This window comes from Pogona vitticeps, chromosome 2 (genome assembly GCF_051106095.1).
Source record: "Pogona vitticeps strain Pit_001003342236 chromosome 2, PviZW2.1, whole genome shotgun sequence".
NCBI lineage: Eukaryota > Metazoa > Chordata > Lepidosauria > Squamata > Agamidae > Pogona > Pogona vitticeps.
In genome coordinates, this window is record NC_135784.1 from 127,355,969 (window position 1) to 127,368,906 (window position 12,938).

General features: G+C 42.0%; 1 protein-coding gene across 1 annotated transcript in view; it reads left to right on the plus strand.

Annotated features, from left to right (window-relative positions):
• The window catches only part of USP43 (ubiquitin specific peptidase 43), a 127,745-nt gene that overhangs the window by 86,885 nt on the left and 27,922 nt on the right, over window positions 1–12,938 (plus strand). The window contains exon 7 of the mRNA XM_072990394.2: window positions 10,906–11,068. Coding sequence (XP_072846495.2) covers window positions 10,906–11,068 — 163 coding nt within the window. The remainder of the gene's footprint in view (window positions 1–10,905; window positions 11,069–12,938) is intronic.

Here is a 12,938-nt window from a genome sequence, read left to right on the forward strand (position 1 = left end):
GGTAGAGATCAATATTTATTTCCTCTGCTCCAGTGGGATTAAAGGAGTTTCTCCTCACTTTCAACATTTTATTCTGACTGAGGGCCAAGTGACTCTAGCCGAGCAGTATGGGTAGTAGTTCCATAATCTGGTTTAGGGTGACAGAGAAACATTTGCATCTTCCCCCACTCTCGGCCCACCTCTTGCATGCTTTCTCCCAGTGGTGGTCAGTTCCACTGCCAGAAACTCAAGTGGGAGAAGAGGCAGCAGGTGAACTGAGGGAAGAGGAGATTTAGAAATCAGCTCAGAATTTCACCCAGTGACCTTCAGGCTGATGTTGCTTAAAAGACATCATTGTAGGTTGCTGTTAGAAAGGGAGGGTGTTGTTTGCACAGTAGCACTTGGAAGCCAGCATAAGGGGCAGGGTGAAGCTTGTTGCTGCTGTTGCAAGGGGGGTGGGGTGGGGCTGAAGATGTTCAGCTGCCTTGATGGGATGACACTGAGGCTGATAACTTTAAGTGAAGGCTGGGTCTATCCGTCACTCTGCCCTTGCCTCGTCCTGCCAGCACTGATTAGCAAGAGCCACAGGAGATAGCCTCAGGATGAGAGAGCTTTGAGGGCACTGAAGCTCTGTCACTTTAAGGGCTTGTTATTAAGATCTACAGTCCAGCAATTGCATCATGAGGCTGCTGGGAAATCCCCTTTCTTTGCAGAGTCAGAATTGCCTCTGTCCCCACACACTTCACAGTTTAATTCCTGAGCATAAAAAGGTATTTATTTCTCCCAGATTCTGCTCAGATTCTGTCTGTTGGATGTACAGGTGAACCCTGCTTGGTAAATTCTGCAGAAGGGCCATACTTCTCCCTGTCTGGGTTTAAGGCTGCTCTACACAGGATAAAACCTGATGTTATAAACTGAGTAGTTCTTTTGGGGAATTTTTTAATATAAATTGTAAGCCTAGGATAGTATAGGCGCACCAGTTTTTCAGCCTCCTAGTCTGCTGTCCTTCCAAGGCGTTGCCTGTTTTTGTACACCCAAACAGCTGCTAAAGGACAATGCAAAAGCTTTCCTGCTCCTGGTTTTCCCCTTTTCCTTTGCCTCCAGGCACTACTGAGTATATTCTTCAGTTTCTTCCCTTTTTTTAGAGGCTTCTGTAGGCTCTTGCTCAACCTTCGGTCCCGCTCAAGGACAACTGACTGAAAGGCAATAGGGCCTACATAGATAGATGGCATAAGAGTACACGATGCAGTTCTGATTGGACAGGATCCATCTTCTCAGAACACATATTAGCTGAAATCCTGTTTCTGTGTTGTGCATGCAGGAAGGCAAGTGGTATAACATTCAGCAGGCCCATCTAGCTGGCAATTAGCAAATTGCCACTGGGATTCTCAGCTGGAGACATAAGCTTACTGGTTGGCATGCCCTCAAGAACCCCATTGGGGGATCATTAATTGCCATCTAGAAGGGACTGAATGTAATACCATTTGCTTTCTACATGCATAACAAAGAAGCAAGATTTCAGCCATTGTTTGAAAGCACCTCACCTACAGAAAGCTGTCCTTATCAGGACAAAGATTGGAAACCTTCTTTCTGATTCATTAACTTTCTGTGTTCTTAGAGCCATTGATGTGGAGTTGATTCATACAAGAGCTTGGAACTAATGGGTTATAACAGGTCACCTGTACAGAGTCACCTTTTGAGAGAGAAGCAGGACAATGGGAATGTAATAAATGGCTTGACTATGGTACAATTTGTCCTGCAGTTTTTGCAGTGATTACCATGGTCAATTTTGACTTATTTTACACCAACTACACAATGTACGGCTAACTGTGAGTAAGCCCAGACTTTTTTCATGACCATTATGTTTTGCTCAGCAGGCAAGGGCAATGACTTTTTTTGTGGCAAATGCTTGCCCATTGCTTTGCTTCATTTTTATTTTTTGTCATGTGTAATTGCCTGTATTGGTCTGAAGGGGCAGCGGTGGGTGGGCCGTAGGTAATGTTGATGGTGAAGTCTTCAGTGGGGTGTGGGGTAGCAGGTAAGCCAGAGCATGCCTCTCCAGTGAGTTCCTCTGGAATAATTTAAAAGAAAATAATAACTGCCCTGTCAAGTATAGTATTGATTCAGATCAGTGCTGTGTCATCTGTCAATATTTTTTAAAAGGGGGAAGAAGTTGAAGATGAAATAAAGTGGTGAAAAAGCGTGGCAGGGTCTCAATCTGCCAGGCAGCCAGTTGGACCAGGTTGCCCAACAACCTTGGCTACAGGATTTTGAATCATTAGGGTGGACTTGGCAAGGCATGGAATTCTCTGTTGCATTGGGCAATTGGAAGTGCTGTGGTCCACTTTACAGCCGCCACCGCTATGCCTCTGCTGCCTCTTCTATCTTTGCTTCACCTTCACCAGGATGCAGCGCCCGGCCCCCTTGCTTCCATCGTTTCCAACCTCCCAGGCTTGCTGCAAGTGCCTTGATGATGGCCTGCCATGATCTGTTACCTAAGCAGGAAGAGTGTGGAATATGAAGGATAGTGGGTAGGCCAAAATTGTATCAAGATGTTTTTTTTTTTAAAATCCCTTTTCCTCTCAGGTGCATGAAGCTAAGAGCGAAGTGCATAGGTCTCAGTAGTTAGGCTTTATTGGCTGCATCCACTTTTGTTTTCTTCCCAGCTTCCCATTTTCCAGGCTCAATCTGTCTTTACATTGAGGAGCTGCAGATTACGTCCAAGGACAACAGTGCTTTTTATTATTATTATTATTTTAATCCCTGTTATGTCAGTTCTGCCTCCTTCTCACCTGACATCCCCCCTCCAGAAAGCATCTCTAAGGAGATATGTTTAATTTTTTTTAAATGATTCTTTCAAATATTGCACTGATTCAGATCAGTGCTGCACCGTCAGTCAGAATTTTCAAGGGACGAAGTCAACATACTGTGTTTCTCTGATAATAAGACAGGGTCTTGTATTAATTTTTGCTCCAAAAAACACAATAGGGCTTATTTTCAGAGGATGTTTCATTTTTTTCATGTACAACAATCTACATTTATTCAAATACAGTAATGTCATCTTCTGGTTGCTGCACAATGGCGGAGGGTGGAGTTTCACTTAACTAGGGCTTACTTTTGGGGTAGGGCTTACATTACGAGCATCCTGAAAAATCATACTAGGGCTTATTTTCAGGTTAGGTCTTATTTTCTGTGAAACCGGGCAGTAGTCTGAAGGGAAGGATGAAGAGAGAAGTTGGGGAAGATTGTAGTGTTATTATGGTGGGAGGCTGTGATCCTGGTAAAAATGTTACGTAGTGTGGACTCTTGTAGGAGGATAAGTAACCATTTTGGTATGAGCATCAAATGTCTAGGGGTGTGAGATAGAATACTTCCAGTTAAACTGGAACAACCTATCTCCATGTGTAGTGAAGCCAAAAGTTACAATCCAAAGGTGGTACAGCAGTGGCAAGGACATTTCCTTACTGTTATATACAGTGGGGTCTTGACTTGAGAACTTAATCCGTATTGGAAGGCGGTTCTCAAGTCAAAAAGTTCTCAGGTCAAATCTGCATTTCCCATAGGAATGCATTGAAAACCATTTGATCCGTATCTGCTCTTTTCCGTCCATAGAAACTAATGGGAAGCTGCTATTCTGCCTTCGACCACTAGAGGGGGATATTTTGTTTCTTTTTTTCTTAGGTCAAGAAAGGTTCAGGGAAGGCAGGGAAAATACAGTCCAGGCAGTACAGTACCAGGCAGTCCGAAGACTGTCTCCCAGTCCACTCTCTAAACGCTGGGAGGAGTGAGGAAGCAGACAGGCACCCTTTTCACTGGCCAACAGTTAACTGAAAGTTCAAATTTTGCACTTTCCCTGCCTCCCACGTGGTTTTTTTTCAGTTCTTAACTCAAATCTAAGTATGTAAGTCAAGTCAATATTTTCCTATGAGAGTGGTTCTTAAGTCAAAATGTTCTTAACTCAAGCCGTTCTTAAGTCAAGACCCCACTGTATAGCAAGTGACATTTTCCCCTTTACTTCCAAAATTTAATTCAAAATGGCATTTTTTTAAAAGTTTCAGTCGTTTTGCTGAGAATTTATCAGTTATTATACAAATCTGCTATCAAGCTGACAGTTTGTGGGGAGTGGCCGGGGAGAGGGGGAGAAAGGAAGATAGTGAGTAAGGAAACAAGGGAGTCAACAGGTTCATTTTTTAATATTGTAATGAGTAAAGGCAGCAAATCACTTTTCAAATGTTACAACTAGTAAAGGAAATGAATTACCTTTTAGAAATAAGTTTTAAATATCTGCTTCAAACATGCATTTGTAGGTGGTCTTGGATCATGAGCAGAGTGATTTTTCTTTGTTTTTTTGTTTTTTAAAAACTTACAGCCACCTATATCCTCTGTTTTTCGGGTCCTTCTGCATGGAGGGGAAGGTAGTAGGATTCACTATAACTTATCTTTTCTGTATTTTTTTTCTTAAGTGATTTCTTGTTGCCAAAAATATGCATAAAACTTAACAAATTCGTACTTTGCAATGAATAACTCATGAATTGTTCTCATGTAGGTATATAGGCAGTGGGAGTATAAAAGGCCAATTTTTAATTGAAACAAGGTCTTTCATTTGATGTTTTGTTCCTCTCATCCCAGCTTGTCACCAATGTAGATTATATAATGTTTTGGCCTAATCATTGTAGTAAAAATTGTGATCAGGACAGAGAGAGCAGTAGATTAGGACTTCTAAAACGCTGCAATAGGATAAGTAGAGAGCCTAAACCAGTTTGGCTGAATTGTTGTGACTGCTGCCCCTCACATCATTGGGAACTCTGGTTCTGTGATGGGTCTCACATTAACAGCAGAGGGGAAAAACATGTGTCTGCTCTGTCAGGTGACTGCAGCTCCAAAGGGCCAGGATCCTTTGGGGAAAGAAGGCATGGAAAGGCAATAACACAAGCAGCCCTCACCTCTCCCCACCCCAACTGGCAGGCTGTCCTTTCTGCGACACATCCTGTACTGGTTGCAAAATCAGGGTGTACATGACTAAGGGCAACTCACCAGGGACTGCTTTTGTGATAGGATTGTGGGTCAGTGTTTTTGGTTTCAGTTATCATGCTGGATGCAGCTCAGATCTTTGAAGTTGTTGGAGCTTCCCTTGGGTTTACTGGGGGCAAGATGAAGTTGTGCCACTTGCAGCTTCTTTCCTGTCAGGCATGAACAAGCGGATCAAAGGTGGAGAAAGGCAGTAGGTCTATGTGATGCTTTAAAGATCCCTTAGGCAAGACCACAAAGAAAGTGAAAAATACATTTTGTTCTATGTTTCTTTGTGAGCTCGGATGGATCTATCTGGTGATCATCTCCAAAATTTAACTTGAAATAACACAGGTGAGCAGATTGTGCCCTATGGTACCGTTGTCTGGATGGTGTCTGCATTTTTCTTTTAACAACAACAACAAAAACAAAAACACGTTATGGAACTGCTCTAGAGATCCCCTCACTACCTGTGATCAATAGCATTTTTACAATTAGTGTGTCGCCAAAAGGGGATCTATTTCTGTTTTGTGACTAATACAAGAGGTTATTTTTAGACTCCCTAGACCTGGCGGTCAGCCAAGCTGTTAGAGCTTCAAAGGGTCAGGCCTGAATCAAAATAAATGGGCTTTTCAGTCTGTATAAATGCTGCTAGAGATTCAAGGAGCTGAAGTCAAGGGCTGCTGTGAATCTGGGATTGGCAGGAGGATATTGTTAGGGCAGAAGCTTGTGAGGGACAAAGAAACAAGCAGAGAGAAGGAGGGAGGTCTGTGCCTCTTAAAATGGGATGCTGGAAGTCTGGGCGAGAGAAATAAATCTACAGGATTTGAACCAAGCTGGGAGGCCCTTATTCTAAAGAAAGAGTGAGGAGGATTAGCTATGAGGGGCAAGAAGCTTCTAGCATGAGGGGTTGCTTTGCTCTTAATCTCACATTCTGCACTAGAGTGTTTTGGAGATAAAACACATTCCTTAGTAAATCCTCATCTGGTTGCCTTTAGTAGGTGATCCAGAATCAATAAGCAGGATGAGACAGGACAATGGCCAGCCATATTAACGTCCGTACAGTTATGACTGCCTTTAAGAGCAGCTGTCCCCTCATTTGTCCAGAGATACAAGAGGAGAGCAATGCTAGATCTGTTGCTAATTCCATCCGAAGCTCCATAGAAGAGACTGCTGCATTCAGTTGTGACAGGCTTCATGGGCCTTGCTATCACCACAGTAAATATATCCCGGCAGTCATCCATGTGTTTATTCACAGCATTGCTATGCCAACCCATTAGCTGGGCTCCCTGAGCAGCAAACATTCACCTTCAAATTCAACAGTTGTCTGTCTGTTTCTTGTTATTTATATCCTGCTTAAAACAAAAGTCAAGATAGTGCATGTCAAAGATTAAAAGATACTCGCTTTTTAAACAAAATTAAATTGCAGCATTAAAAACAGCAAAGATTGGATTATTAATTAAAATAACAATAAATCAGTTATAACAATGCCATTCAGAATAAAAATGCCTTCAGCATTCATCTGGGAAGTAAAACAAGGTGCTGAATATCTGTAAGATTTGTATCACAGGTAAATTCAACCTGTATGTATGTATGTATGTATGTATGTATGTATGTATGTATGTATGTATGTATGTATGTATGTATGTATGTATGTATGTATGTATGTATGTATGTATGTATGTATGTGTGTATGTATGTATGTATGTATGTATGTATGTATGTATGTATGTATGTATGTATGTATGTATGTAAAATATTTTATCCTACCTTCTTAAAAAGGGCCCAAGGCAAAATCTTACATCCTCTAGGTTGTTTATTCAATACAGTTGTTGTTGCTTTGACTTATATACACCCCATAGTGCTGAAACACTCTTTGGGCATCTTACAACATTATTATGCAAATAACACATTGCCCCCCCCCTCCCTAGCAAGCTGGGTTCTGTCTAAGGGTCTCCCAGGGCTACCTACCCAAACATTCCTTCTACATAGAGAATTAAAATGCAAAGGATATGGATTTTATTCAGGTGTGGACAGTCTGGTGCCCCCCTGATATATTAAGCTACAAATCACTGGCTTTGTACTCAGTGGTTTAGTCATCTGGCCGTGGAGCCAGAGGTTGGGAGTTCCATTCCCCACTATGCCTCCCTGAGAGGGGCTGGACATGATGATCCATAGGGTCCCTTCCAGCTGTACAGTTCTGAGATTATAAATTATATTATTATATATTGGTCATGTTGCACTTGGTTTATAGAAATCATAGTCTAGAACAGTGGTGTCGAACTGTGGCCGTCCAGATGTTCTTGGACTTCAACTCCCAGAAGCCTTCACCACCGCCTCTGCTGGCCAGGATTTCTGGGAGTTGGAGGCCAAGAACATCTGGAGGGCCACAGTTCGACACCACTGGTCTAGAACATCTGGAAGGCACAGGATTGCTTACTCCATTGGCAGATGTAGAAGGAAGCGTTCAGACATGCAACCCTCATCTCCAGCCTGAAGCACTACCGTCTAGAAAAGTATTTTCCCACTTCTTTCTGTTCCTTTTGTAAACAGGCCAGAAATGTCCTTCATGATCGTCCCCACTGAAAACACCTTCAGCTGCAAAGTTTGAGATATTTTTTGTCTGGCTCTGGATTCTGCATAGCTGGGGCTTCAGCGGGACAGTTTGGAAAAGAAGCCAGCTGTCAAAAGGAGATTGGGGTGGGATGAACTGAGCCTTGGGCTCTCATGAAGACTATCCTCATAGCTGTATTTTGGGAAGAATTAATCTTGTATATGCAAAATGAGGAATCAGTCTAGAGACTAAGTGTAGTGGCAGTGATTTATTGCCTCTCCAGGCTAAACAAGTTGCCTTAATTGAAAAACATCAGAGAAGACAGCATGCAGAGAGCTGGGAGGAGGAGTTCACAACAACCTTGCCTTTTGGACAACCCTGTTGCCAAATGGTTTTGATGAATTATGTAACACAAATCTGGGGAGATGGAGAGAACGAGCTGCTAATTGGGGTATAGACTGAACTGGGTTATGCCTCAGAACGTATGGCCACATATGTTACTTCTCCAGTTTATTGGGAGTGCTGGTCTCTAGTCTTCCTTGCACAGTCATCGAGTTGGAAGGGATCATTTTGGATCCTCTAGCCAAATCTCCCTTGTGAGGCATGATATTTTGTATTTTGTGAATTTCCATTTGATATGTAAAAATATCCAGGGGTAAAGACTCGTGACTGATGAAGTAGGCTGTAGTTTGTGAAACCTCTGACTAATACATATTCTATCCAGCAGCAAGATTTCTGAGAGATATATACCTCATCAGCCAGACTTGCAATTTGAGCCTGCGTTTACTTTCCAGTGGTCATGATCATAAAAATAAAACACTCTAAATGCAAGATATGGAAGTGAGGAAAATCACATGCTATGGCAGATATCTTCCACCATTTGAGGGTGCACATCTTCCAAATACTAATGTACAAGTGTATACAGTTTGACCCTCTGTTTCATTTTAAAAGAAAAGCTGAAATTATCTGATATTTTTCATTATGTGTTTTCTTGTACAGTGGTGCCTCACTTGACAATGTTAATTCGTTCCAGCAAAATCGCTATAGAGTGAAAACATCGTCAAACGAAACGAAAAAATCCCATTGAAATGCATTGAAAACCTGTTCAATAAGTTCCAATGGGCTGAAAAACTCACCGTCCAGCGAAGATCCTCCATACGGTGGCCATTTTCAGTGCCTGTATAGCGAAGAATCTATCCTAGAAAACAGCAGGGGGGGGGGTCATTTGAAAGCTGGCGGCCATTTTGAAACGCAACGATCAGCTGTTTGCTGATCGTCGTAAAGCAAAAAATCAGTTCCCAAAATGGGACCGATCATCGTCAAATGAAAATCGCCCATTTAAAACATCATTTTGTGATCGCAAAAGCGATCGCAAAAATGTCAACGAAATGCGGATTTGTTGTACAGCGGGGTAATCGTCCAGTGAGGCATGACTGTACTTATTTATTTATTTATTTATTTATTTATTTATTTATTTATTTATTTATTTATTTATTTATTTATTTATTTATTTATATCCCGCCTATCTGGTCCATATGACCACTCTAGGCGGCTTACAAAATCATAATACAGTAATACAATAATAATAATAATATTTTTAAAAATTAGAGTATACACCGAGTTATGTCAGAGTCTTCCAGATCAGACTTTTCTTGGATACCTTGTTTCTTTTACAGATACAGTATTAACAGTCCAGAGAGAGTCCCTTCTCAGTTGTAACTGCTGTGTTTTCCTAGCACCTTTCCTGCTTTTCTTTTTTCTTTTCGAAAAAAGAAAGCTGAGGAGGAAACGATAGAATGGCTGCGCAGTATCTTTTGATAGGCATCACTCAGAACTGTCCGTATGCAAGCATGTGAAGTTTAGTGACCTTTATTTAGTGAAGCTGAGTAATTTTAGCAATAGAGAATTGGGAAGCCATATATTATGTATTGGTACCCCATGCGGTGTAGTGGGTAGACTGAGGACTCAGAAGACCTGGGTTTGAATTCCTTGGTATGGAAACTAATGGAGGAGGAAAGCTGGAAAACAATGATAATAAATGTGTGCCATCAATTTCAGGGTTTTCTAGGTAGACTCAGTGGTGGTGGCGGTGCCCTGGGACTATGCATCTCGCCCAAAGCTTCCCAGGCTGGCCCTACTTGCAGGATGCACAGTGAGGAATTGAACTCCCAACTTCTATTCCTTAAATATTTCGCTTTGAAACTTTATTAGGGTTGCTATAATTTACTTCTAACATGATAGCACATAACACACATATATTATGTGTTGCCCCCCAGTGCCTTTAGTTTATTCAAAGTAAGAGATTTGCCAGTTGTTCTAATGCTAACTTGTATATTTTCTTCAGATAATTACTGGATTCATAGTACACAGAATGAGATATTTCTTACTGGGAATAAAAATAATAATGTTGCATATATCCCTTATTATTTTCGGATTTACATTTGCAAAACTGATTTTGAATATCCTGTTGTATTGGCCACCCATGCAGTTGAATCTTGTGCAGCAGACCTTGCATTCTTGGGGGAAATTGGTTTCTTTGCTATTCTGATTACTTGATCACTTCATTTTCTTTATTTATGCATCACTTTCTCACTCACTCCATCTTTACTGACATGATATATCTGATAGAGCAACAGCTTAAATCAAGGGATTCCAGGTTATTGAAATAGTATTGCTGCCATTGGTGGGGCCAGATGTCTGTCTGTGTGGAGGCCATTCTGTTGAACGAGTGCCAGACTGATAAAGGGCCTTTTTCTTGTATATTCATGCAGTACTTCTGATGTCAATGCTGCACACAAAAAGGGAAAAAAAGCTCTCAGTCAGCTTCTTGTGGGAAGAGACTGTGTTCTTGAAGCATCTGGGTTCAAATACCCAACTGATCATTCTCTTACCCGAACCCAGCTTTGACCAGAATTAATCATTTGTATTTGCACAACATGAAAATACTTGGATGGCTCTAGCATTAGTCTTGGAACTTCCATTTATACATAATGTCACTTGCCAACAGACCAGCACATGGGGACTACTTTTCCTGTCTTCCTAACCACCTTGATTCAGTATGTAAGCAGTTTTCATAACCTCATGGTCAAGGCTAGTGGCAAAAATACGTTGCACAGGGTCACACCTCTCCTTTCCAAGGAAGTGCCCAGACCTTCCTCCTGCTGCTGCTGTTGCACTGATGCAGCACCACATCAACATGGAATACAGCCCTGGGAGACACTTGCTTACCTCCCATAATTGACTTTGGCAATCCCAGCATCTTTGTTTCCAAATCTTTGTTGAAGTTCTAAGGTCTCTGAAGAAGATGCCCAGTAAGGGAGATCTTGCCAAGGGATTCGCTCACCTGTGTCATTTTTTTATTCCAGGTTGTCCCAAAAGCCTCCCGTCCTCTCCTAACTCTTCTGATCCAGAAGCACAAAGCTTGGTCCACAATGGGGCCATTTCAACAGAGTTCCTGCATCATGGAAGTGGAGGCAGAATCCTGCTCCTTGTCTGTAATGTTGCAGGGGCTGGGCAACAGGCAGTGAGGTAAGTCTTGGAAGAACAGAGAGCTTTTGCTAGAATGTAGAAATTTCCTGAAGGGTAGACATGTTAGTCTGTGGTCTTCTTCTGAAGCAGTGGACTAAAGTAAACAAACGCTTGTACCAAATACCAAATAAAATTCGATAGCCCTTCAAATACCACAAGACACGGTCCCTTTTCCTGACATTTGCTCAGCTGGTGTATTTTCACAAACCAGCCCTTGACCTTTTCCTATGCACCAAAGAGTTTAGAAGAAAGAATTAGGATGGGTCTGCCACACCTCCACCAATAATGAATACCAGAAAAAGGTGACCACCACTGAAAAGGCCCTGTTCCTAGTTGAAGACTTCTGAGCTTTCCTCAGAGTGGCCACTCGCAGCATCAGAGATTGGGAAGTGTGGATGGAATGGGTGGTAGAGCTACCTGAAAAGTGTTTTTTGGGTTTTGATCTGTTTTGTTTCAGGTCATGCCTGAACCATCGATACTCATTGGGTATGGGAGATGGTCTGTGAGGGCTGTCTGTAAAATACATAATATGCTCTCTTCCTTTCTTGACCACATTCATCTTCTGGTAAAGCTTTTAAGCGAACCAAGGGACCATACAGGTTGCTACTCTTTAGCAGAGGTAGTCAATGAGCCCTCCTCTGGCTGTTGTCAGCTACAAATCTTGCAAACTGTACAATTTGGTGCAGTGCCTGTGGCTGGTGAAATGTGTAGCCCAACACATCTGGTGGGCCCCAGGTTGTTTTCACTCACAGCCCAAGCTCTCACTCTTTTACCCTGAGATTGACAGAGAATGGCCCTTGAGATTGGATGAGGGCTTGGACCTCTCAACAATGGGAGAAGGCACTTTTTACTGGAAGGTTGTTTCTTGCTTCATCTTCTTCATCCAAGTCGGCTTGTCAGCAATGCTGAAAAGCCGGAAACAATCAGAGAAGCAGCAGCTGGGCCCAAGAGTAGTTTCCTTTCTGTAATTTGGCACCACATCTGGATCCTGTAGCATTAATGATATGGTATGATAAAGCAGTGGTTCTTAACCTTTTTGAAAGAAACGCCCCCTTGAGCCATTGAGGAAGTTATCATCGCCCCCCTCCCCACGGTGATGATATCTTATTTATTTATTTATTTATTTATTTATTTATTTATTTATTTATTTATTTATTTATTTATTTATTTATTTATTTAAGGCACTTAAATCCAATGACCCCTGAAAACAATATTCAATTCCAAGAAAATGAAATGCCCCCAAAAAGTAACATTTAATGATTTAGTTCCAAGCGAATTTTAAGACGCAAAAAGAAATATAAAAAGGGCATAAAAACAAACCACAATGCAGGAACTAAAAAATTCAAGATGAAAACTCTGAAACTAAATTAAGATTTGAGGAAAATATATATTCATGCACACTGTAAAAAGGCTGCAGCCATCTTCACAGGTTTGGCTTGCTCCAGCGCCCCCCTACTGCCCCCCCTTCTGCTCCAGCACCCCCACGCCGCCCCTTTTCATGCTACTGCCCCCCTGAAAAATGAAATCGCCCCCTGGGGGGCATTATCGCCCACGTTAAGAACCACTGTGATAAAGCAAGCAAGGTCTTCACTTGATGACAGATTGCTGAGAGCAAATGGTGCTGCTGTCAGAGTCAGGTTGTGCAGTTACTCTAAAGTAACAGGCACGGAGCCCTCTGTGGAGCTGGCCCCATTGCTTCCCCCTTGGGCTGTTTGGCCTGTGCCAAGTGTCCTTTCCTCAGCAAGTCTATTTTCCTTCATGCTGGAGATAGGGAAGTTACGCTTCATTTTCCAGCCAGCAGTGGATGGCTAGAAGGAACTTACAGGAGGGCTGTTGGATGCAAAAGCACTGTAGGTAGGTAATGAATTCA